At 40.3% G+C, this 26,061-nt stretch overlaps 1 protein-coding gene across 6 annotated transcripts in view; it reads right to left on the bottom strand.

The window, feature by feature from the left end:
- Positions 1–26,061, bottom strand: part of LOC128688738 (ubiquitin-protein ligase E3C) — a 401,351-nt gene that overhangs the window by 252,973 nt on the left and 122,317 nt on the right. For all 6 annotated transcript variants that reach the window (XM_070084672.1, XM_070084678.1, XM_070084673.1 and 3 more), the window contains one exon: positions 11,904–12,124. In XM_070084672.1, the coding sequence (XP_069940773.1) occupies positions 11,904–12,124 (221 nt within the window). The remainder of the gene's footprint in view (positions 1–11,903; positions 12,125–26,061) is intronic.

Genomic DNA, 26,061 nt, shown 5'->3' with positions numbered 1-26,061 from the left:
TTTTCTAATTACCTAAGTGACTTAAGACTCCTACTGGTTTAGCACTTTCCTAACTATAAGAATACAGTGGACCCTCGACCAATGTTGGCATCGTTTAATGTTAAATCCGACTATCGATACATTTTAATGCAAAAATTTTGCCTCGACTAGCGCTAAAAAACCCGACCAACGCTATTCGTTCCGTTCGAGACGCGTCCACTTGTAGCCTGAGCGCGCCTCACTTGTCCCGTGGGTGCCAGTGTTTACAAGCCAGCCAGCCACCGTGGTCCCATCCAAACATACAATTGGAACATTTCATATTATCACAGTGTTTGTAGTGATTGCACCTGAAAAATAAGTCACCATGGGCCCCAAGAAAGCTTCTAGTGCCAACCCTACAGCAAAAAAGGTGAGAATTACTATGGATATGAAGAAAGAGATCATTGCTAAGTATGAAAGTGGAGTGCGTGTCTCCGAGCTGGCCAGGCTGTACACAAAACCCCAATCAACAATCACAAGAAAAAGGCAATCAAGGAAGCTGTTCTTGCCAAAGTTGAAACTATGTTTTTGAAACTGAGATCGCAAGTGATAGAAGATGTTGAGAGACTGTTATTGGTGTGGATAAACGAAAAACAGATAGCAGGAGATAGCATCTCTCAAGCGATCATATGTGAAAAGGCTAGGAAGTTGCATGACGATTTAATTAAAAAAATGCCAGCAACTAGTGGTGATGTGAGTGAATTTAAGGCCAGCAAAGGTTGGTTTGAGAGATTTAAGAATCGTAGTGGCATACATAGTGTGATAAGGCATGGTGAGGCTGCCAGTTCGGACCACAACAAGGCTGAAAAATCTGTGCAGGAATTCAAGGAGTACATAGACAGTGAAGGACTGAAACCTGAACAAGTGTTTAATTGTGACAAAACAGGCCTGTTTTGGAAGAAAATGCCAAGCAGGACCTACATTACTCAGGAGGAAAAGGCACTCCCAGGACATAAGCCTATAAAAGACAGGCTTACTCTGTTGATGTGTGCCAATGCTAGTGGCGATTGCAAAGTGAAGCCTTTATTGGTGTATCACTCTGAAACTCCCAGAGTGTTCAGGAAAAACAATGTCCTCAAGGCTAATTTGTGTGTGCTGTGAAGGGCAAACAGTAAGGCATGGGTCACAAGGGACTTTTTCTATGACTGTGGTTACACCATGCATTTGCCCCCAACGTGAAAAATTACCTCCTGGAAAATAAATTGGACCTTAAGTGCCTCCTGGTATTAGACAATGCTCCTGGTCATCCTTCAGACTTGACAGAGTGACTTTCTGCAGACAAGAGCTTCATTAAGGGAAAGTTTTTGCCTCCTAATACCACTCCTCTCCTGCAGCCCATGGACCAGCAGGTCATTTACAACTTCAAGAAACTGTACACAAAAGCTATGTTTGAAAGGTGCTTTGTAGTGAACTCAGTTGACTCTAAGAGAGTTTTGGAGAGATCACTTTAGCATCCTCAATTGTGTAAACCTTATAGGTAAGGCTTGGGAGGAAGTGACTAAGAGGACCTTGAACTCTGCTTGGAAAAAAACTGTGGCCAGAATGTGTAGACAAAAGGGATTTTGAAGGGTTTGAGGCTAACCATGGGAATCCTATGCCAGATGAAGAATCCATTGTGGCATTGGGGAAGTCCTTGGGGTTGGAGGTTAGTGGGGAGGATGTGGAAGAGTTGGTGGAGGAGGACAATGACGAACTAACCACTGATGAGCTGCTAGATTATCTTCAACAGCAAGAGGCCACACCTGAGGAAACTGCTTCGGAGGAGGGGATAGAGAAATTGAAGAAGTTGCCTACTTCAAAGATTAAGGAAATGTGTGCAATATGGCTTAAAGTGCAAACTTTTTTGGATGAAAATCACCCTGACACAGCTACTGCAAGCTGTGTTGGCAACCTGTACACTGACAATGTTGTGAAACACTTTAGGAATGTCATAAAGGAACGGGAGGTACAGGCCTCTATGGACAGATGTGTTGTGCGACAGAAGTCCAGTGACTCTGAAGCTGGTCCTAGTGGCATTAAAAGAAAAAGGGAAGTAACCCCAGAAAAGGACTTGCCACCTCAAGTCCTAATGGAAGGGGATTCCCCTTCTAAACACTAACACCATCAACACTCTCCCCTCCTCCCATCCCATCAATCATCACCAGATCTTCAATAAAGGTAAGTGTCATGTAACTGTGCATGTCTTCTTCAGTTTGTGTATATTAAAATTAATATTTCACGTAGTAAAAATTTTTTTTTTCAATACTTTGGGGTGTCAGGAACGGATTAATTTGATTTTCATTATTTCTTATGGGGAAAATTAACTCAACTAACGATAATTTCGATTAACGATGAGCTCTCAGGAATGGATTAATATCGTTGGTCGAGGGTCAACTGTATTAATAATAATAATATGGCATGTGTTTAAGATATTTTGATAGTGATTGTTTTTTACACTGGTCATTTCCTACTGAAAGCAAGGGGCTAGTAACCCCTTCTGTATAAATTATTAAATTTAAATAGAGAGACTTTTGTTTTCCTTTTAGGTCACCCTACCTTGGTTGGTTATGGCCAGTTCATTAAAAAAAAAAAAAAAATCCCTACTGATGTTGGGTGACCCAAGAAAGAGGAAACACTTTTACTATCATTTATTCGATCACTGCCTCACTAAGTGTGTTGACATCACAATTCAGACGGTTCTCTGACATTCAACATCCTCACCCCTCCTTAAGGTGTTGCAATTCAGAGGGTAGCAAATAAATGATGATGAACATATTTCCAATATTTGGGTGGTCACCCTATGTTGGAAATTGCCAGTGTAAAAACATCAAAATAGCACAACCACATGCAACATTATTAAATTTTTTTAACACGCTGGTCATCTCTCAAAGAGGCTGGGTGAACCAATAAAGAAACACCGTCACCATCATTCACACTATCACTGTCTTGCCTGAGGCATGCAGATACAACAGTTTAGATGTACTTTCAAATAGCAAATATCCCAAATCCTTAAGAGTACAGGCTCTGCACTTCCCACTTCCAGAAATCACGTCTGGCTAACTAGTTTCCCTGAATCCATTCACAAAATATTACCCTGCTCACACTCAAACAGTTCATCAGATCCCAAAAATCATTTGTCTCCACTCACTCCTATCTAACATATTCACACATGGCTGCTGTATGTCCATGCCCCTTGCATGCAAAACCTCCCTTACTCCCTCCCACCTGCAGGAGTCTTACTGCTCTTAGGAAATGGAAGGCAGTTGGGTTCCATTCAAGGAAAGAACAGGTTTAATTCCTTGAATCAACAGTCCCTCCCCAGCATCTAGGCACCTCCACCTCCCTTGATGGGACCACATGCCAAAACTGACCAAATCACACTGGAGGCCACTGTAGAGGCTCATCTATTTCCTACATAACACAATTCTGTTGATCATAAAAGCTGTGATATGTCTAGTAATCAACTGTAGGTCAGCATATATGAGGCATTGTGTAGAACAAAAACATAAAACACCATCATGGCCAAAATTCTTTTTTCCTTAATGTTTCATCTATAGGTGAGTGTAAAACGAAAGCCTGTAATTGTTTTACATGATGGTAGGATTGCTGGTGTATTTGTCTGTCTCAAAAATATGCAAGATTACAGGTACGTCTTGCTACTTCTACTTACACTTAGGTCACACTAAACATACATGTACATGTTTATTTATACACACTCATCTGAGTTTTCTTTGATTTTATCTTAGTTCTTGTTCTTATTACTTTTCTTTTTATATCCATGGGGTAGTGGAATAAGAATCTTTCCTCCGTAAGCCATGCGTGTTGTACAAGTCAACTAAAATGCTGGGAACAATGGGCTAGTAACCCCTTTTCCTGTAATAATTACTAAAAAGAATAAGAAGAAGAAAACTGTCAAAGTGGGAAGTCTAAATGTGCGTGGATGTTGTGCGAATGATAAGAAAGAGACGATTGTGAATGTTATGAATGAGAAGAAGCTGGATGTCCTGGCTTTAAGTAAAACAAAGCTGAAGGGGGTGGGTGAGTTCCAGTGGAGACGAATAAATGGGATTAGGTCAGGGGTTTCAAAGAGAGTTAGAGCTAAAGAAGGAGCAGCAATAATGTTGAAGGATAAGCTATAGCAGGAAAAGAGGGACTATAAATGAATTAATTCAAGGATTATGTGGAGTAAAATAAAGGTTGGATGTAAGAAGTGGGTTATAGTAAGTGTATATGCACTGGGGAAGATAGAAGTATAGAGGAGAGAGAGAAATTTTGGGAAATGTTGAGTGAATGCATGGAGAGTTTTGAACCAAGTGTGAGAGTACTTGTCGTTGGGGATTTTAATGCTAAAGTGGGTAAAAATGTTGTGGATAGAGTAGTAGGTAAATTTGGGGTGCCAGGGATAAATGAAAATGGGGAGCCTTTAATTGAGCTATGTGTAGAAAGAGGTTTGGTAATAAGTAATACATATTTTATGAAAAAGAGGATAAATAAATATACAAGGTATGATATAGCAAATAATGAGAGTAGTTTGTTAGATTATGTATTGGTGGATAAAAGGTTGATGGGTAGGCTCCAGGATGTACACGTTTCTAGAGGGGCAACTGATATATCGGATCATTATCTAGCTGTAGCTACAGTTAGAGTAAGAGGTAGATGGGATAAGAGGAAAATGGCAACAACAAGTAAGAGGGAGGTGAAAGTGTATAAACTAAGGGAGGAGGAAGTTCGGGTGAAATAAGCAACTATTCGCAGAAAGGTGGGCTGGTGCAAGTATGAGTAGTGGGGAGGTTGAAGAGGGTTGGAATTGTTATAAAAATGCAGTATTAGAATGTGGGGGACAAGTTTGTGGTTATAGGAGGGTGGGTGCAGAAGGAAAGAGGAGTGATTGGTGGAATGATGAAGTTAAGTGTGTGATAAAAGAGAAAAAGGTAGCTTATGAGAGGTATTTACAAAGCAGAAGTGTTATAAGAAGAGTAGAGTATATGGAGAGTAAAAGAAAGGTGAAGAGAGTGGTGAGAATGTAACAGGAGAGCGGATGATAGAGTGGGACAGGCACCGTCAAAAATTTTTAATGAAAATAAGAAAAATTTTTGGAGTTAAACAAGTTAAGAAAGCCTAGGGAACGAATGGATTTGTCAGTTAAAAGCAGAGTAGGAGAGTTAGTAGATGGGGAGTTGGAGGTATTGCGTAGGTGGCGAGAATATTTTATGGAATTTTTAAATGTCAGTGAAGAAAGGGAGGTGGTAATTTCATGCACTGGCCAGGGATGTATACCATCTTCTAGGAGTAAAGAAGAGCAGGATGTGAGTGTGGCGTAGGTGTGTGAGGCATTACGTAGGATGAAAGGAGGTAAAGCAGCTGGAACTCACAGGATCATGACAGAAATGTTAAAAGTGGAGGGGGGGGGGTTAGATAGTGTTGGAGTGGTTGGTATTTTTTAATAAATGTATGAAAGAGGGGAAGGTACCTAGGGATTGGTGGAGAGCATGTATAGTCCCTTTATATAAAGGGAAGGGGGACAAAAGAGACTGTAAAAATTACAGAGGAAAAAGTTTACTGAGTATACCAGGAAAAGTGTACAGTAGGGTTATTACTGAAAGAATTAGAGGTAAGACAGAATGTAGGATTGCGGATGAGCAAGGAGGTTTTAGAGAAGGTAGGGGATGTGTAGATCAAGTGATTACATTGAAGCATATATGTGAACAGTATTTAGATAAAGGTAGGGAAGTTTTCATTGCATTTATGAATTTAGAAAAAGCATATGATAGAGTGGATAGGAGAACAATGTGGCAGATGTTGCAAGTATATGGAATAGGTGGTAAGTTACTAAATGCTGTAAAGAGTTTTTATGAGGATAGTGAGGCTCAGGTTAGGGTGTGTAGAAGAGAGGGAGACTACCCGGTAAAAGTAGGTCTTAGACAGGGATGTGTAATGTCACCATGGTTGTTTAATATATTTATAGATGGGGTTGTAAAAGAAGTAAATGCTAGGGTGTTCGGGAGTGGGGTGAGATTAAATTATGGGGAATTAGATACAAAATGGGAATTGACACAGTTACTTTTTGCTGATGATACTGTGCTTATGGGAGATTCTAAAGAAAAATTGCAAAGGTTAGTGGATGAGTTTGGGAGTGTGTGTAAAGGTAGAAAGTTGAAAGAGAACATAGAAAAGAATAAGGTGATGAGGGTATCAAATGATTTAGATAAATAAAAATTGGATATCAAATTGGGAAGGAGGAGTATGAAAGAAGTGAATGTTTTCAGATACTTGGGAGTTGACGTGTCAGCGGATGGATTTATGAAGGATGAGGTTAACCATAGAACTGATGAAGGAAAAAAGGTGAGTGGTGCACTGAGGTACATGTGGTGGCAAAAAATGTTATCTATGGAGGCAAAGAAGGGAATGTATGAAAGTATAGTAGTACCAACACTCTTATATGGGTGTGAAGCTTGAGTTGTAAATGCTGCAGCGAGGAGGCGGTTGGAGGCAGTGGAGATGTGCTGTCTAAGGGCAATGTGTGGTGTAAATATTATGCAGAAAATTCGGAGTGTGGAAATTAGGAGGTGTTGAATTAATAAACGTATTAGTCAGAGGGCTGTAGAGGGTTTGTTGAGGTGGTTTGTTCATTTAGAGAGAATGGATCAAAGTAGAATGACATGGAAAGCATATAAATCTGTAGGGGAAGGAAGGCGGGGAAGGGGTCATCCTCGAAAAGGTTGGAGGGAGGGGGTAAAGGAGGTGTTGTGGGCGAGAGGCTTGGAATTCCAGCAAGCGTGCATGAGCATGTTAGATAGGAGTGAATGGAGACGAATGGTATTTGGGACCTGATGAGCTGTTGGAGTGTGAGCAGGGTAATATTTAGTGAAGGGATTTAGGGAAACCGGTTATTTTATATAATCGGACTTGAGTCCTGGAAATAGGAAGTACAATGCCTGCACTCTAAAGGAGGGGTTTGGGATATTGGCAGTTTGGAGGGATACATTGTGTATTTTTATACGTATATACAGTGGGCCCCCGCCTAATGTTGGCATCACATAACGTTAAATCCGCCTAGCGTTACATTTTATCGCCAAAATTTTGCCTCGCATAGCGCTAAAAAACTCGCTCAACGCGATTCATCCGAGACACGACTATGTGCGGCCTGAGCCAGCCTCACATGTTCCACCGGTGGCATTGTTTACAAGCCAGCCTCTGCAGTAACATCCAAGCATACAATCGGAACATTTCGTATTATCACAGCATTTTTAGTTATTTCACCTGCAAAATAAGTGACCATGGGTCCCAAGAAAGCTTCTAGTGCCAACCCTACAGGAATAAGGGTGAGAATTACTATGGAGATGAAGAAATAGATCATTGCTAAGTATGAAAGTGGAGTACGTGTCTCCGAGATGGCCAGGTTGAACACAAAACCCAAAATCAACCATCGCTACTATTGTGTCCAAGGAAACGGCAATCAAGGAAGCTGTTCTTGCCAAAGGTGCAACTTTGTTTTCAAAGCAGAGATCGGAAGTGATAGATGATGTTGAGAGACTGTTATTGGTGTGGATAAACGAAAAACAGATAGCAGGAGATAGCATCTCTCAACCGATCATAAGTGAAAAGGCTAGGAAGTTGCATGATGATTTAATTAGAAAAATGCCTGCAACTAGTGATGATGTGAGTGAATTTAAGGCCAGCAAAGGTTGGTTTGAGAGATTTAAGAATCGTAGTGGCATACATAGTGTGATAAGGCATGGTGAGGCTGCCAGTCTTGACCACAAAGCAGCTGAAAAATATGTGCAGTAATTCAAGGAGTACATAGAGAGTGAAGGACTGAAACCTGAACAAGTGTTTGTGACGAAACAGGCCTGTTTTGGAAGAAAATGCCAAGCAGGACCTACATTACTCAGGAGGAAAAGGCACTCCCAGGACATAAGCCTATGAAAGACAGGCTTACTCTTCTCATGTGTGCCAATGCTAGTGGTGATTGCAAAGTGAAGCCTTTATTAGTGTATCACTCTGAAACTCCCAGAGCGTTCAGGCAAAAGAATATCCTCAAGGCTAATTTGTGTGTGCTGTGGGGGGCAAACAGTAAGGCATGGGTCACTAGGGACTTTTTTTATGACTGGTTACACCATGCATTTGCCCCCACTGTGAAAAATTACCTAATTGAAAATAAATTATACCTTAAGTGCCTCCTGGTGTTAGACAATGCCGCTGGTCATCCTACAGACTTGGCAGAGCGACTTTGTGGGGACATGAGCTTCATTAAGGTGAAGTTTTTGCCTCCTAATACCACTCCTCTCCTGCAGCCCATGGACCAGCAGGTCATTGCAAACTTCAAAAAACTGTACACAAAAGCTCTGTTTGAAAGGTGCTTTGTAGTGACCTCAGAAACTCAATTGACTCTAAGAGAATTTTGGAGAGATCACTTTAATATCCTCAATTGTGTAAACCTTAAAGGTAAGGCTTGGGAGGGAGTGACTAAGAGGACCTTGAACTCTGCATGGAAGAAACTGTGGCCAGAATGTGTAGACCAAAGGGATTTTGAAGGATTTAAGGCTAACCCTGAGAGGCGTATGCCAGTTGAGGAATCAATTGTGGCATTTGGGAAGTCCTTGGGGTTGGAGGTTAGTGGGGAGGATGTGGAAGAGTTGGTGGAGGAGGACAGTGAAGAACTAACCACTGATGAGCTGCTAGATCATCTTCAACAGCAAGAGGCCACACCTGAGGAAACTGCTTCGGAGGAGGGGAGAGAGAAATTGAAGAAGTTGCCTACTTCAAAGATTAAGGAAATCTGTGCAAACCAGCTTGAAGTGCAAACCTTTATGGATGAAAATCACCCTCAGACAGCTGCTGCAAGCAGTGTTAGCAACCTGTACACTGACAGTGTTGTGAACCACTTTAGGAAAGTCATAAAGGAATGAGAGGTACAGACCTCTATTGACAGATATGTTGTGCGACAGAAGTCCAGTGACTCTGAAGCTGGTCCTAGTGGCATTAAAAGAAGAAGGGAAGTAACCCCAGAAAAGGACTTGACACCTCAAGTCCTAATGGAAGGGGATTCCCCTCCTAAACACTACGACCATCAACACTCTCCCTTCCTCCCATCCCATCAATCATCACCAGATCTTCAATAAAGGTAAGTGTTATGTAACTGTGCACATCTTCTTCAGTTTGTGTGTATTAAATTTAATATTTCATGTGGTAATAATTTTTTTTGTTCATAATTTGGGGTGTCAGGAACGGATTAATTTGATTTCCATTATTTCTTATGGGGAAAATTCACTCGCCTAACGATAATTTCTCCTAACATTGAGCTCTCAGGAACTGATTAATAGCGTTATGCGAGGGTCCACTGTATACTTCTAAACTGTTGTATTCTGGGCACCTCTGCAAAAACAGTGATTATGTGTAAGTGAAGTGAAAGTGTTGAATGATGATGAAAGTATTTTCTTTTTGGGGATTTTCTTTCTTTTTGGGTCACCCTGCCTCGGTGGGAGACGGCCGACTTATTATTATTTTTTATTATCACACTGGCCGATTCCCACCAAGGCAGGGTGGCCCGAAAAAGAAAAACTCTCACCATCATTCACTCCATCACTGTCTTGCCAGAAGGGTGCTCTACACTACAGTTTTTAAACTGCAACATTAACACCCCTCCTTCAGAGTGCAGGCACTGTACTTCCCATCTCCAGGACTCAAGTCCGGCCTGCCAGTTTCCCTGAACCCCTTCATAAATGTTACTTTGCTCACACTCCAACAGCACGTCAAGTATTAAAAACCATTTGTCTCCATTCACTCCTATCAAACACACTCACGCATGCCTGCTGGATGTCCTAGCCCCTCGCACACAAAACCTCCTTTACCCCCTCCCTCCAACCTTTCCTAGGCTGACCCCTACCCCGCCTTCCTTCCACTACAGACTGATACACTCTTGAAGTCACTCTGTTTCGCTCCATTCTCTCTACATGTCCAAACCACCTCAACAACCCTTCCTCAGCCCTCTGGACAACAGTTTTGGTAATCCCGCACCTCCTCCTAACTTCCAAACTACGAATTCTCTGCATTATATTCACACCACACATTGCCCTCAGACATGACATCTCCACTGCCTCCAGCCTTCTCGCTGCAACATTCATCACCCATGCTTCACACCCATATAAGAGCGTTGGTAAAACTATACTCTCATACATTCCCCTCTTTGCCTCCAAGGACAAAGTTCTTCGTCTCCACAGACTCCTAAGTGTACCACTCACCCTTTTCCCCTCATCAATTCTATGATTCACCTCATCTTTCATAGACCCATCCACTGACACGTCCACTCCCAAATATCTGAATACATTCACCTCCTCCATACTTTCTCCCTCCAATCTGATATCCAATCTTTCATCACCTAATCTTTTTGTTATCCTCATAACCTTACTCTTTCCTGTATTCACTTTTAATTTTCTTCTTTTGCACACCCTACCAAATTCATCCAACAATCTCTGCAACTTCTCTTCAGAATCTCCCAAGAGCACGGTGTCATCAGCAAAGAGCAACTGTGACAACTCCCACTTTATGTGTGATTCTTTATCTTTTAACTCCACGCCTCTTGCCAAGACCCTCGCATTTACTTCTCTTACAACCCCATCTATAAATATATTAAACAACCACGGTGACATCAAACATCCCTGTCTAAGGCCTACTTTTACTGGGAAATAATTTCCCTCTTTCCTACATACTCTAACTTGAGCCTCACTATCCTCGTAAAAACCCTTCACTGCTTTCAGTAACCTACCTCCTACACCATACACCTGCAACATCTGCCACATTGCCCCCCTATCCACCCTGTCATACGCCTTTTCCAAATCCATAAATGCCACAAAGACCTCTTCAGCCTTATCCAAATACTGTTCACTTATATGTTTCAATGTAAACACCTGGTCCATACACCCCTTACCTTTCCTAAAGCCTCCTTGTTCATCTGCTATCCTATTCTCCGTCTTACTCTTAATTCTTTGAATAATAACTCTACCATACACTTTACCAGGTATACTCAACAGACTTATCCCCCTATAATTTTTGCACTCTCTTTTGTCCCCTTTGCCTTTATACAAAGGAACTATGCATACTCTCTGCCAATCCCTAGGTACCTTACCCTCTTCCATACATTTATTAAATAAGTACCCCAACCACTCCAAAACTATATCCCCACCTGCTTTTAACGGCCGACTTGTTGAAAAAAAAAAAAAAACGTTTCATCTGTTTGTGTGAATGTGAAGATATAGTCTTCTGTACCTTTGAGTTAACGCTCAGTCCTATACCAAATTATAACACGAGTTCACAGATTCAATTTCTCTTATGCTCGTGTTTTCTCCCTTCTTTGAGTTTGACACTAATTTTTTTCTGCCACATAATTCCTCATATACCATGAACGTAACAGTAGATAATCACAGCTAATGAAAGCATAGTACTACATGATATAAAAACCAGTATAGTATGACAAATGCTGAGGCCCATTTGCAGCTACTGTGGCAAAGCAAGGTTAAAAGACATGACATCTAAGTTTTAAAAGTTACTTAAATGTGAATATCTCATCATGTGGAAAATTAACTCATTAACTTATATGTATATGAACCCCTTTATTCCTAATAACTAATAACAGCAATAAAACTTTTTTATGAATTCTTAATACAGTGGACCCCCGCATAACGATTACCTCCGAATGCGACCAATTATGTAAGTGTATTTATGTAAGTGCATTTGTACGTGTATGTTTGGGGGTCTGAAATGGACTAATCTACTTCACAATATTTCTTATGGGAACAAATTCGGTCAGTACTGGCACCTGAACATACTTCTGGAGTGAAAAAATATCGTTAACCGGGGGTCCACTGTACTGACAACTGATCACAGTGAAATTATGAGGGTGAATCTACCTGCACTGGAGTGTACAAGCATGAGGAGAGAGTACAATAATGAAGGTGCTGGGCAAGAGTCAAGGAACTTTAATGAGCGACATCCCAAAACAGCCACTATCCTGTCCATGGGTAACTTGTACTTAGAACTGGAGGCTAGACAAGGAATTACAAAGTTACAGATCTGGCTGTGGGCAGCCCCACCAAATACATCTTGGCACAGTTCTTCTATCACACAAGACCTGTAACAGAAAATTATTTATGTTAAGGAAATTAAGTACCTGCATGAAATTTACAACTTATAAGAATATCTGCATGTAAATCCTTGGATGTTAACTCAAAAATACTTATACTTATTACTCTCTTTACAAGTACAGTACACAGTTCTATACCTTTAAAAATAAAAGACAAATTAGCTCACACATTAGGAGACCACTTTCTTTGAGGGGATAATATTTAAGAGAAATGCAAACATAATGATAATTAATATATATTCCATTTCATCTTCATCTCTATACACCCACCAGTAAAGGATGGAAAATTATTATAGAAAATAGCTAATGCTACCCCACACTTAACTCTCAGCGAAGCTATAGTAACGAGTGCTGAATACAGCACCAAGGTTACCCTTCACCTCCAAGTGATTTTCACATCATTTAAACTATACAGTAGGACTGCTGTATCAGCAGGTCCGGTTTCCGCGGTTTTGGTTATCCAATGTTTACCTTGGCCCCAAAATAACCCTTAATTTTGCTTAACCCTTTCAGGGTCCGTCCCATAGATCTACGGCTTTGCGTTCAGGGTCCAAACCGTAGATCTACGCCAAAATTCTAGCGCCGTCAAATTTAGCACAAGAAGGCTGGTAGGCCTGCATCTAAGAGAATGGGTCTGGGTGGTCAGTGTGCACACCATAGAAAAAATCTGGACGCCCGCATGGCATTGTGGGAACGCCGGCAAAGTAGTTTTGTTCATAGTGCCTGGCGGCAAGGAAGCTCTCACTCCCCACTCACTCTCCGGGCGAATTCTGACTCTCCTCTTCACAACTTACAGTTCTAAGACTGATGGAAGTGGAGCTGAAGATGAATTCTATAGTTTTGAACCATATGGTACCATTGTGCCATATGGTACAATGGTACCATATGGTACAATGGTGCCATGTCATACAATGGTATATGATACAATGGTATCATATGGTACAATGGTGCCATATGGTACAATGTACCATACAGTACATTGTACCATATAGTACATTATACCATATGGTACAGGGTACAGGGTACAGGGACCCTAATGGAAATAAGTCTGACTTTTTTGGGTTATCCTAGGTTCTCCAAACATATGCTGCTAAGTATGATATTCTATGTAACTTTATTTGTGTATAACTAAATAAACTTACTTATGATGCCACATGCACTTGAGTAAGTTTATTCAGGTATACAGAAATACACTTACATAGATTATCATACACAGCAGCATATGTATAAAATCCTAGGATAACCCAAAAAAGTCAGGGTGACTTATTTCCATAGTTATCCCTGTATCTGTACCATATGGTGTCCTGTACTGTATGGTACCTTGTACCATATGGTACCCTGTGCCATATGGCACCCTGTACCATATGGTACCCTGTACCATATGGTACCCTGTGCCATATGGTACCCTGTGCCATATGGTACCCTGTGCCATATGGTACCCTGTATCATATGGTACCCTGTACCATATGGTACCCTGTGCCATATGGTACCCTGTGCCATATGGTACCCTGCACCATATGTTATCCTGTACTGTATGGTACCCTATACCATATAGTACAATGTACCATATGGTACCCTGTAACATATGATACTGTGTACCATATGGTCAATAGGTGTTGGTGGCATGAGACACCAGCCAAGACTGAGTGAGTGGAGACACAAGCTAGCTACTGACTCTCCAGTTTCCGAGACAAACTACTTTGTCATCCACCTCAAAGAACATGTCAAGTTCCTGTACACTTGTAAATATATAATAGAACATTACTAATATACAACATTTTTGTATATTTTTGTTGTAAACAAAATAATAATGAAAATATTAGTGTGTTTATTGTGTTGAATACAACAGTACCGTATGGTGCAATGAACCATATGGTATTATTGTACTGTATGGTACAATGAACCATATGGTATCATTGTACTGTATGGTACAATGTACCATATGGTATCATTGCATCATATGGTACCATTACACCATATGGTACCACTGCACTATATGGTACCATTGTATCATATGGTACCATTGTACCCAGGGCCGGATTACCGCATAAGCAAACGAGGCATTTGCCTAGGACCCCGCGCATTTGGGGGGCCCCGCGGTCCAAGGGGTTCAGGGGCTCATCCAAGACTGCGCACATGGTGCAAGTGCAAAGGGGTCCCTACCTAAAAAGTTCAAGTGTTTGGAGAGTAAAACTGATTTTTAAAAATTAATCAAAACAAAAATAAATAATGAAATAAAATAAAATAAAAATAAATAAACCTAGCCATAGATGGCAACACTCAACACGCCTTTGTTTACATCAGAACAGCTGTGTTTTCCCGCTAATGGGCGAGTATGGGAGATTCCTCTCCAATTTTCTGTAGTAATTACACGTTATCTAGACTTGTACTGTGACAAATTAACTTAAGTGTTGTTGATAGACATTGATGTGTATGGATAAATGTTTGTTTTCGCCTCTAAATGTTAAAGAGAGGTACCTGATAGGGTTACTTGACCAGTAAAGATGCATGGACCAGTAAAGACGCATTTTTGGTAAAAATGCTATAAAGAAAATCCTAAAAATGCAAACTGACTTCCGTTTGTAGGTTTTAAAAGCACTTTGTCCTGTCTTTAAGTCTTTATCATTTCAATAACAGATCTCAATTGATTGATGTTCTACATCACTTCCGTCGCAAATGCTTAGTTTTCAAGTTGCGACGGAAGTGATGTAGATTATTATTACAATCAAGGGGGAAGCGCTAAACCCGGAGGATTATACAGCGCCTGGGGGGGGGGATGTGGAAGGCATTCAGGCTTAATTTGGGGAACTGGAGCACAGATCCAATTCCCTAAATCAAGAGCCCCTCACCAACATCAAGGAACCTTCCTTGAGGGGGAAGTGATGTAGAACATCAATTAATTTACTACATATTTCCCAGAAACACATAAGCCACATCAGAAAATCGTTGGCTGGGTGAAACTGAAAATTGTCCCTGCATTCTTTAATTCTCATGTCCTTATCTATGGTGGTAGGCCATATATCATGCAAAACATAATGATTAGTTTAGTTATGAAAATGGTAATATAAATACCATTGTGCATTGTTCTTGGACTCAGTATGATTTCTGTTTAAGTAAATTGGAGATCAAGGAGGATGAATTAGTAAAATATTCGTAGCCCAAATCACTAACCTAATCTATGGTAAAAGCTCTGTATATGACTCCTTTCTGGTAACGTTTTGAATTTTTAGATGCGCAGCCAGAGGAAAGGGGGATACAAGGGCCATATCCCCCCAATTGACAGAAAATTTTTTTTAATAATAATTAAAAAATTAATAATAATTGATAATGAAAAATTTGTATTTACATGATTACAGACAGTGATACATCCTCATTATGGCATCTCGTGAACGTGATGTTGGACGTTCTTATGCGAGTGGGTCACAGAAAAGAAAGAAGAAAATTCAAGAAGAAGAACAGAAAAAGAAAGATGTAGGAAGCTGCAGAAAGATCACAGACATGCTCATGAAAACAGTTTCTGATGTTACCAGTACAGTTGAATCTGCAGATACGTCAGATCATACAGGAAGCCTTCCCTCCATTATTTCTCAGCCAGCATCTACTTCTTTTGTGTCTCCTCTCAATGTCTCAAAGGACATTTCATCCACAGGATTTGTCTTAAAAGATCCTGCCTCATAGCCAAATGTAATCCCAGATTCTCTACGTAATGCTTTCATTGCAGAAAACTTCAGTCAAACTCTGAACATTGACTTTAGGAAATCAGCAAGGATTTATGATGATGGAAGTCGTCGTTGTTTAAAGTCATCTATGTTTTATAGGAAGCTTGCAAATTCAGAAACTGTGAAAAGTTCATGGATGGTATACTCTGAAAGCTCAGGAAAAGTGTACTGTTCAGCATGCAAGCTATTTTCTACCAAAGAAAATACCTTCACACAGGGGTTCAATGACTGGAAAAATTCCAAGCGTTTCGAGGAACATGAAAACAGCACCACTCACAGGAGCTGCATTTTAGCCAGTGTATTTCGTGCACAGAAAAAAGGCTTATTGGATTCTCATTTGGAAAATCAAACTGAAAAAGAGCGCACTTACTGAAGAAAAGTTCTAGAAAGAGTTGTTGCTGTTGTAAAATTCTTAGCTCTAAGAGGACTTGCTTTCCGTGGAGAAAATGAGGTTTTTGGTTCGGAAAACAATGGCAATTTCCTAGGGATCATAGAATCGTTAGCACAATTCGATCCATTCTTAGTAAATCATGTGTCACGCCTTGGGAATGCAGGAAGAGGCACTGTATCTTACATGTCATCTACTACAGTGGACCCACGCATACCACACGCATCGCATACCGTACAATCCGCATACCGCTCGCTTTTTTCGCAAAAATTTTGCCTCGCATACCGCCCAAAAACCCGCTCACCGTCCTTCGTCCGAGACGCGTCCAATGTGCGGCCTGAGCCATGCTCACATGTTCCACCGGTGGCATTGTTTACCAGCCAGCCTCCACGGTAACATCCAAGCATACAATCGGAACATTTCGTATTATTACAGTGTTTTTGGTGATTTTTTCTGGAAAATAAGTGACCATGGGCCCCAAGAAAGCTTCTAGTGCCAACCCTACAGCAATAAGGGTGAGAATTACTATAGAGATGAAGAAAAAGATCATTGATAAGTATGAAAGTGGAGTGCGTGTCTCCGAGCTGGCCAGGTTGTATAATAAACCCCAATCAACCATCGCTACTATTGGTGGTACAGCTGCTGCTGTACCACCGTCAGCTACTGCTGCACTGTCAGCTGCTGCTGCACTGTCAGCTGCTGCTGCTGTTGTACCACCGTCAGCTGCTGCTGCTGCTGTAGCATTGTCTGCTGCTGCTGTAGCATCGTCTGCTGCTGCTGTAGCATAGTCTGCTGCTGCTGTAGCATCGTCTGCTGCTGCTGTAGCATCGTCTGCTGCTGCTGTAGCATCGTCTGTTGTTGCTGTAGCATCGTCTGCTGCTGCTGTAGCATCGTCTGTTGCTGCTGTACCACCGTCAGCTGCTGCTGCTGCTGTAGCACCGTTGTTGGTGTGGCTTATTGAGAATACCAAGAAACAATTAACCCCAGAGGATTTTCCACCCAGGATAACCCAAAAAAGTCAGTGTCATCGAAGACTGTCTAACTTATTTCCATTGGGGTCCTTAATCTTGTCTCCCAGGATGCAACCCACACCAGTCGACTAATACCCAGGTGAACAGGGAAAAATGCCTGCAACTAGTGCTCATATTGGTGAATTTAAAGCCAGCAAAGGTTGGTTTGAGAGATTTAAGAATCGTAGTGGCATACACAGTGTGATAAGGCCTGTTCTGGAAGAAAATGCCAAACAGGACCTACAGTACTCAGGAGGAAAAGGCACTCCCAGGACACAGTGTCTCATCAGTCATTGCTGCATCTTCAATAAAGGTAAGTGTCATTTATTCTTCATTTAGTAGAGTAGTACATGCACAATATATATTGTGCATGTACTACTCTACTATTGTGCATGTATCCTTCTCTTTGTGTGTAGGAAAATGTATATTTCATGTGGCAAAAATTTTTCTTTTCATACTTTTGGGTGTCTTGCACGGATTAATTTGATTTCCATTATTTCTTATGGGGAAACTTCATTCGCATACCGAACATTTCGCATAATAACCAGCCCTCTTGCACGGATTAAGGTCGCTATGCGGGGGTCCACTGTATATGCAATGAATTTATTGAACTGATGACTAAGAAGGTCCTCAACAACATCATAGCAGCTGTGAAAACTGCAAAATATTTTGCAATAAGTGTAGATTCAACACCAGATATTTCACATACAGATCAATTGACATTCATTGTTCGCTTTGTCGACTCCAGTGGTAAGTCTGTAGAGCGCTTTATAAAATTCATTCCTCTTTCAGGCCATGATGGAGAAACAAAGATGAATGTAGTACTGGATACACTGCTTGAACATGATCTCTCTATTATGGATTGCCGTGGCCAGAGCTACGACAATGCAAGTAACATGTCGGGTAAATATAATGGATTGCAAGCCCATATCAAGCAAATCAACTCATTTGCTGAATATGTGCCCTGCTCAGCACATTCTCTTAATTTTGTTAGGTCATGTGCTGCGGAGTGTTGTGTCACTGCAGTTTCATTTTTTGGACTTTTACAAGCACTCTTTAATTTTTTCTCTGCTTCAATGCATCGGTGGAGTATACTCAAGTCAACCATTCATGGAGATGTCATCAAATCATTATCAACAACAAGGTGGTCAGTGCAGCATGATGCAACACATGCTTTGAAAGACAGCTTTGCTGAAATACGTTCTGCTTTGATCCAAATAGCAGAGGATGAAGACCAGACAGCAACTACAAGAAGCGAAGCAGCCAGCTTAGCATCAAAATTGGAAGATTTTGAATTGGCCTTACTCTGTGTGCTTTGGGACTGTGTACTGGAACGGTTAAATGCCACGAACAAGACACTTCAGAAAACTGAAATTGAAATGGCTACTTGTGCTAACCTCTATGCAGGCTTAGTGGAATTTGTAAGCTCACTTCGCAATGATGAAGCTTTTGAAATGTTTGAAGAGAAAGCTAAACTGCTGGTGAAAGACTACAGTTACCGGGGCTGATCATCAGCGGTCAAGGAAGAGGAAACGCAATTTTGAAGAGCCAGACAATGAAATTGTGTTGCTACCAAGGCAGAAATGTAAGACAGCTACATACTTCGTCATTCTGGATTCACTGATTACAGAATTGGTGAAAAGAAAAGAAATCTAGCAGAATCTCAATGACAAGTTTGGATTTCTGTTCAAAATTACTACTATGCCAGATGCAGAATTGAGAGAAGCTGCATTAAAGTTGCAACAACACCTTTCAGCAGATGTTCAGGACACATTTGTTGGCGAAATAGTTCATTTTTCTGGGTATATGAATCAGATTAAAGCTCCACCTGAAAAATGTGCGCCCTCAGCTGCTTTGAAACATTTAACCCTTTGAGGGTTTTCGTCGTACTAGTACGTCTTACGCGTAGGGGTTTTTGACGTACTAGTACTCATAAATTCTAGCGACCTCAAATCTAGTGGGAGAAAGCTGGTAGGCCTTCATATGAAAGAATGGGTCTATGTGGTCAGTGTGCACAGTCTAAAAAAAATCCTGCAGCACACGGTGCATAATGAGAAAAAAAAAACTTTTTCCATTTTTTTTTAATAAATCAGCGACTTTGCAGTGTATTTTCGTATAGTATTTATTGTTGTATTCTAGTTTTCTTGGTCTCATTTTATAGAATGGAAGACATATTACTGAAATTGAGATGATTTTGACTGGTTTTACAATGAAAGGTGCCTTGAAATTGAGCTCAAAGTAGCAGAAATGTTCGATTTTTACCAAACTTCAAAAGTAAACAAATCGTGCCAAGCGTGCAATACACGTCAACTGGTGAGTCTAATATTCTTTCACAAGTGCACCAATAATATTTATACCATTTTTTACACTAATGCAGTAGTCTGCATAACAGTAAATCTTATATTTTTTGTGAGAATAAAAATTCAAAGTGGAAAGCAAAAGAATATAAGAGGGGCCTTGAGACGTGACTAATGACTAGAGGAAATGTCATTTTAGTGCCAGGAATGTCTTTCTTGTTTATTCTGGACCCTATTCTGAAATTGGCATCTTTTGAAATTTGTGTGAAATTGGCAAAATTGCTAAATTCTGACCACTGTACTGGATAGTTGAATTTATAAATGGGTGGTTTCTTGCACTCATTCGATAGAAAAAATGGAGTTCTAGCGAAATATTCATGTTTTTTGTCGACTAGTACAGTGAAATTGGCTGAAAATGGGGCTGAAAGTGGGCAAAATCGCCGATCCGTAAACATCGCCGAGACCGCTAACTTTGCGAGAGCATAATTCCGTAAGTTTTCTATCAAATTTCAAACTTTTGGTGTCGTTATGATCGGGAAAAGATTCTCTATCTTTTCATAAGAGAAAATAATTTTTTTTTTTTTTTAAATTTGGCCGACCCTGAGAACGAGTTTCGGAGAGGGCCTGTCGACCCTCAAAGGGTTAAGAAATGCAGATATCTCAGAAACCTTCCCTAATGTTGACATAGTGTATTGCCTTTACCTAACACTTCCAGCTACTAACTGTGAAGGAGAACGTTCATTTTCTGTTTTGAAAAGAGTGAAAAACCAGCTCCGTTCAACAATGAGCCAAGACAAATTGTGTAACCTAGCCTTGTTGACCATTGAGTCTGATCTAACAAGAAATATTGATTTTCAGAATATAATTGATGATTTTGCCAATATGAAATCTAGAAAAAAGTTTATTTAAGAAGTGCCTGTGAATATAAACAATTCTTTACTTTCTTGAGTTTATATGATTTGATAGTCTTATGCATGATGCAATGATAACAATAATGGTCGGTGATTTATAAAGGGAATAATAGTGCTGTAGTGGTTATGCTGAATATAATAGGTACATGATGTCACTACTTTAATAGCCTAATCTAGTAATACTATGCTGTCTTGAGTTTATTCTCTTTAAAATGCATGATTTAACAAGATAGTTATAATGGCTGTTGGTAAATGGTTTTGGTTGTCTTGATGTACTTTCCCTATCAAATTTAATCTAAATAGCCAGAATGTATTTAATTAGACCTAAAACAGGCTCACACCGACCCCCCCCCACCCCCAAGCTGGAAGGGGTCGCTTCGCTTACCCGTAACTCAAAGGGGCCCCGCCAATCTGAATAGCCTAGGGCCCGGAGACTTCTTAATCCGGCCCTGATTGTACCAAATAGTGCTGTTGTACCATATGGTACCATTGTACTAAATGGTGCCATTGTACCATATGGTACCATTGTATCATATGGTGCCATTGTACCATATGGTACCATTGCACCCTATGGCACCATTGTACCATATGGTACTAAATGGTACCATTGTATCATGTGCCATTGTTCCATATTGTACCATATGGTACCATTGTATCATATGGTGCCATTGTACCATATGGTACCATTGTATCATATGGTGCCATTGTACCATATGGTACCATTGTATCATATGGTGCCATTGTACCATATGGTACCATTGCACCCTATGGCACCACTGTACCATATGGTACTATATGGTACCATTGTATTCAACACAATAACCGCACTAATATTTTCATCATTTTGTTTACAATAAACTTGTAAACAAGTTTTGTAAGCAATATAATGATAAACAAATTAGTGCAGTTATTGTGTTGAATACAATGAGTGTACACTTATACAATATACATTATACTGGTCTCACAGGCCACAAATGTTATTAGAAAAAGAAAAAAATTAGAAAAGAAAAAAAAAAGTATAAAAAACGTAAAATAAAAAAATGGGATTTTGCGGAAGTCACTGATGTTGCCGCCACCCAGTCATTTTGGGTCAACTTCCCGCCACTGTATCTCGGTAAGTACTGATCAGAATTTTTTTTTTTGTCTTATTACCTTCACAAAAATATATTCTTTAATTCTGTAAGAAAAATAATTTTTTTTTTTTCAAAATTTCTTGGACACTGGAGCACCACTTCAGATTTTGGCCTTGGACCCTGAAGGGGTTAATTAATAATGGCCACAAAGTGCAAAAGCAGTGACGGTGGCAGTTCTTCAAAGCCGAAGAGAAAATATGAAGTGCTTCCCCTCAGTGAAAAAGTGCTAATTCTTGACTTAATGTGTGTAATTTATCAATTAAACTTTATTATAGGCATGTATGTAAATGAAAAACAACTTATTTATAGGGTTAGCTACTATCTGCAGTTCTGGGTATCCATGGTATGTCTTGGAACGTATCCTCCGCGGATACAGGGGTCCCACAGTATACTTTTCCATCCTTAATTGTTGGATGCCTCCTAATTCCATGCAGAAATGCTGACAGCTTTAAAGACTTTAAGATGTTTATGTGCATCTTTTTTCACTGCCACCAGTCAAAGACTGTAATCTTACAACTGAGAATTAAAGTACTCTCAATATAATATTACACACACAGATATACACCTCTCCATTTATGTATCATAAGAAGTTCATGAATTTCTTGAGCTAAAATACTAAACTGTTACAAGTACAGTGGACCCCCGGTTAACGATATTTTTTCACTCCAGAAGTATGTTCACGTGCCAGTATTGACCGAATTTGTTCCCATAAGGAATATTGTGAAGTAGATTAGTCCATTTCAGACCCCCAAACATACACGTACAAACTCACTTACATAAATACATTTACGTAATTGGTTGCGTTCGGAGGTGATCGTTATGCGGGGGTCCACTGTACAGTCAAATGAAAATATACTACTACACTATTGCTTTTAACACAGTGGTAGTCTCCCACCAATATATGTTGACTTTCCCTCCCCCCACCCCTCCACCCCTCAAAAAAATTGTATACATATTCACTATCATTCATGCAACAGATGTATTACCAGAAGTGTGCAGACATCACAATCAAATTGGCACTATAAAATGTTAGTGTTTTCAGCAGAAGTTCGTGGTTACAGGAAAGTGGGTGCGGGAGGGAAGAGGAGCGATTGGTGGAATGATGATGTAAAGAGAGTAGTAAGGGAGAAAAAGTTAGCATATGAGAAGTTTTTACAAAGTAGAAGTGATGCAAGGAGGGAAGAGTATATGGAGAAAAAGAGAGAGGTTAAGAGAGTGGTGAAGCAATGTAAAAAGAGAGCAAATGAGAGAGTGGGTGAGATGTTATCAACAAATTTTGTTGAAAATAAGAAAAAGTTTTGGAGTGAGATTAACAAGTTAAGGAAGCCTAGAGAACAAATGGATTTATCAGTTAAAAATAGGAGAGGAGAGTTATTAAATGGAGAGTTAGAGGTATTGGGAAGATGGAGGGAATATTTTGAGGAATTGTTAAATGTTGATGAAGATAGGGAAGCTGTGATTTCGTGTATAGGGCAAGGAGGAATAACATCTTGTAGGAGTGAGGAAGAGCCAGTTGTGAGTGTGGGGGAAGTTCGTGAGGCAGTAGGTAAAATGAAAGGGGGTAAGGCAGCCGGGATTGATGGGATAAAGATAGAAATGTTAAAAGCAGGTGGGGATATAGTTGTGGAGTGGTTGGTGCAATTATTTAATAAATGTATGGAAGAGGGTAAGGTACCTAGGGATTGGCAGAGAGCATGCATAGTTCCTTTGTATAAAGGCAAAGGGGACAAAAGAGAGTGCAAAAATTATAGGGGGATAAGTCTGTTGAGTATACCTGGTAAAGTGTATGGTAGAGTTATTATTGAAAGAATTAAAAGTAAGACGGAGAATAGGATAGCAGATGAACAAGGAGGCTTTAGGAAAGGTAGGGGGTGTGTGGACCAGGTGTTTACAGTGAAACATATAAGTGAACAGTATTTAGATAAGGCTAAAGAGGTCTTTGTGGCATTTATGGATTTGGAAAAGGCATATGACAGGGTGGATATGGGGGCAATGTGGCAGATGTTGCAGGTGTATGGTGTAGGAGGTAGGTTACTGAAAACAGTGAAGAGTTTTTACGAGGATAATGAGGCTCAAGTTAGAGTACATAGGAAAGAGGGAAATTATTTCCCAGTAAAAGTAGGCCTTAGACAAGGATGTGTGATGTCACCGTGGTTGTTTAATATATTTATAGATGGGGTTGTAAGAGAAGTAAATGCGAGGGTCTTGACAAGAGGCGTGGAGTTAAAAGATAAAGAATCACACATAAAGTGGGAGTTGTCACAGTTGCTCTTTGCTGATGACACTGTGCTCTTGGGAGATTCTGAAGAGAAGTTGCAGAGATTGGTGGATGAATTTGGTAGGGTGTGCAAAAGAAGAAAATTAAAAGTGCATACAGGAAAGAGTAAGGTTATGAGGATAACAAAAATATTAGGTGATGAAAGATTGGATATCAGATTGGAGGGAGAGAGTATGGAGGAGGTGAATGTATTCAGATATTTGGGAGAGAACGTGTCAGCGGATGGGTCTATGAAAGATGAGGTGAATCATAGAATTGATGAGGGGAAAAGGGTGAGTGGTGCACTTAGGAGTCTGTGGAGACAAAGAACTTTGTCCTTGGAGGCAAAGAGGGGAATGTATGAGAGTATAGTTTTACCAACACTCTTATATGGGTGTGAAGCATGGGTGATGAATGTTGCAGCGAGGAGAAGGCTGGAGGCAGTGGAGATGTCATGTCTGAGGGCAATGTGTGGTGTGAATATAATGCAGAGAATTCGTAGTTTGGAAGTTAGGAGGAGGTGCGGGATTACCAAAACTGTTGTCCAGAGGGCTGAGGAAGGGTTGTTGAGGTGGTTCGGACATGTAGAGAGAATGGAGCGAAACAGAATGACTTCAAGAGTGTATCAGTCTGTAGTGGAAGGAAGGCGGGGTAGGGGTCGGCCTAGGAAAGGTTGGAGGGAGGGGGTAAAGGAGGTTTTGTGTGCGAGGGGCTTGGACTTCCAGCAGGCGTGCGTGAGCGTGTTTGATAGGAGTGAATGGAGACGAATGGTTTTTAATACTTGACGTGCTGTTGGAGTGTGAGCAAAGTAACATTTATGAAGGGGTTCAGGGAAACCGGCAGGCCGGACTTGAGTCCTGGAGATGGGAAGTACAGTGCCTGCACTCTGAAGGAGGGGTGTTAATGTTGCAGTTTAAAAACTGTAGTGTAAAGCACCCTTCTGGCAAGACAGTGATGGAGTGAATGATGGTGAAAGTTTTTCTTTTTCGGGCCACCCTGCCTTGGTGGGAATTGGCCAGTGTGATAATAATAAAATAATAAAAAAAAATGCAACATGCCCAATCCCCAATTTAGTACCATCTGCTTATCTGCTTTTACGTAAGAAAGTTAAAAAATGAGAGGAACCTGAAAGTAATGTGTATACAGTACCTACTTCATAAATATTTTTGCACCAGCTTAGTTGGTACACTCATTTTGTAATAAATAAACTAGGAGATGTGTGAAGATTTGTTGTTGCCAGTGGTAGTATTGTTAGGGGCTCCCAAAGTTCAAACCTACGACCCACTGTCAAACAGACTGTTAGTTTTATTGTTGAAAATGCAAGCCAAATGATAATTTCATTTTATTCCTTTATTGTAATAAATTTATTAATATGTACTAAATACTTCATATTTGCAAAAGTATTCTGGTTGTTAATTTTACAGAAGTGAGATGGACACAACCCATGGGCCATCACAACTTCAGCCCAACAATAATAACACCAAAAGCTGAGCCTTCAGAAAAAGGGAATCAAGACAGTGTGAGCAATGGAATAAGCTGAAATAGACCTGAACCCTCTCACTGTCCATCATGTAGAACATCAAATCAGGCCTGGGTCCCTGACGTAGTTCTACATCATGAGTTCAATTCATTCAGATAATGGACTAATAAAATCGTAATGACACGATTGCCAACAAACTATACTATGGGTGGGGCTTGAACCCATCGTAACGAGTTGTAAAACTCCAGACCGACACATTAGCTACTGGGCCAGTGGCTAATATGTCAGTCTGGAGTTTTATGACTCTAATCGCAGGATCAAGCCCTCCCCTCCCCCACAGTATGGTTTGTTTCACTCAGATAAGTTGTGAGGGGTAAATTTTGAGCTAGATATGAGGGAACAGGTCTGTGCAGGGTGAGTCTACAGAGCATAAAAAAATACTGCCCCATGTGGTGCATGATGGAAAACAAAACACTCAGAGCACATGGTTTAAAATAGCGACTTTAAGGTGTTTTCGCAAATAGTTTTTAAGGTTTTATTGACTGTTTCTTGGTACAATTTGATAGAATCAAAGATATACTACTGAAATACAGATGATTTTGATTTGTTTCAGGAATGAAAGTAGCTTGAAATTGAGCTCAAAGTAGCAGCAATATTAGATTTTTGCCGATATTCCAGAGGATTGGTAAACCCCCAGTCTGTTTTACGAGTTTTTAACCCTTAAACTGTC

Source organism: Cherax quadricarinatus, chromosome 13 (genome assembly GCF_038502225.1).
Source record: "Cherax quadricarinatus isolate ZL_2023a chromosome 13, ASM3850222v1, whole genome shotgun sequence".
NCBI classification, from domain to species: Eukaryota; Metazoa; Arthropoda; class Malacostraca; order Decapoda; family Parastacidae; genus Cherax; species Cherax quadricarinatus.
Note: the sequence above shows the minus strand (reverse complement) of the source record. Positions and strands in the feature narration are given on the sequence as shown.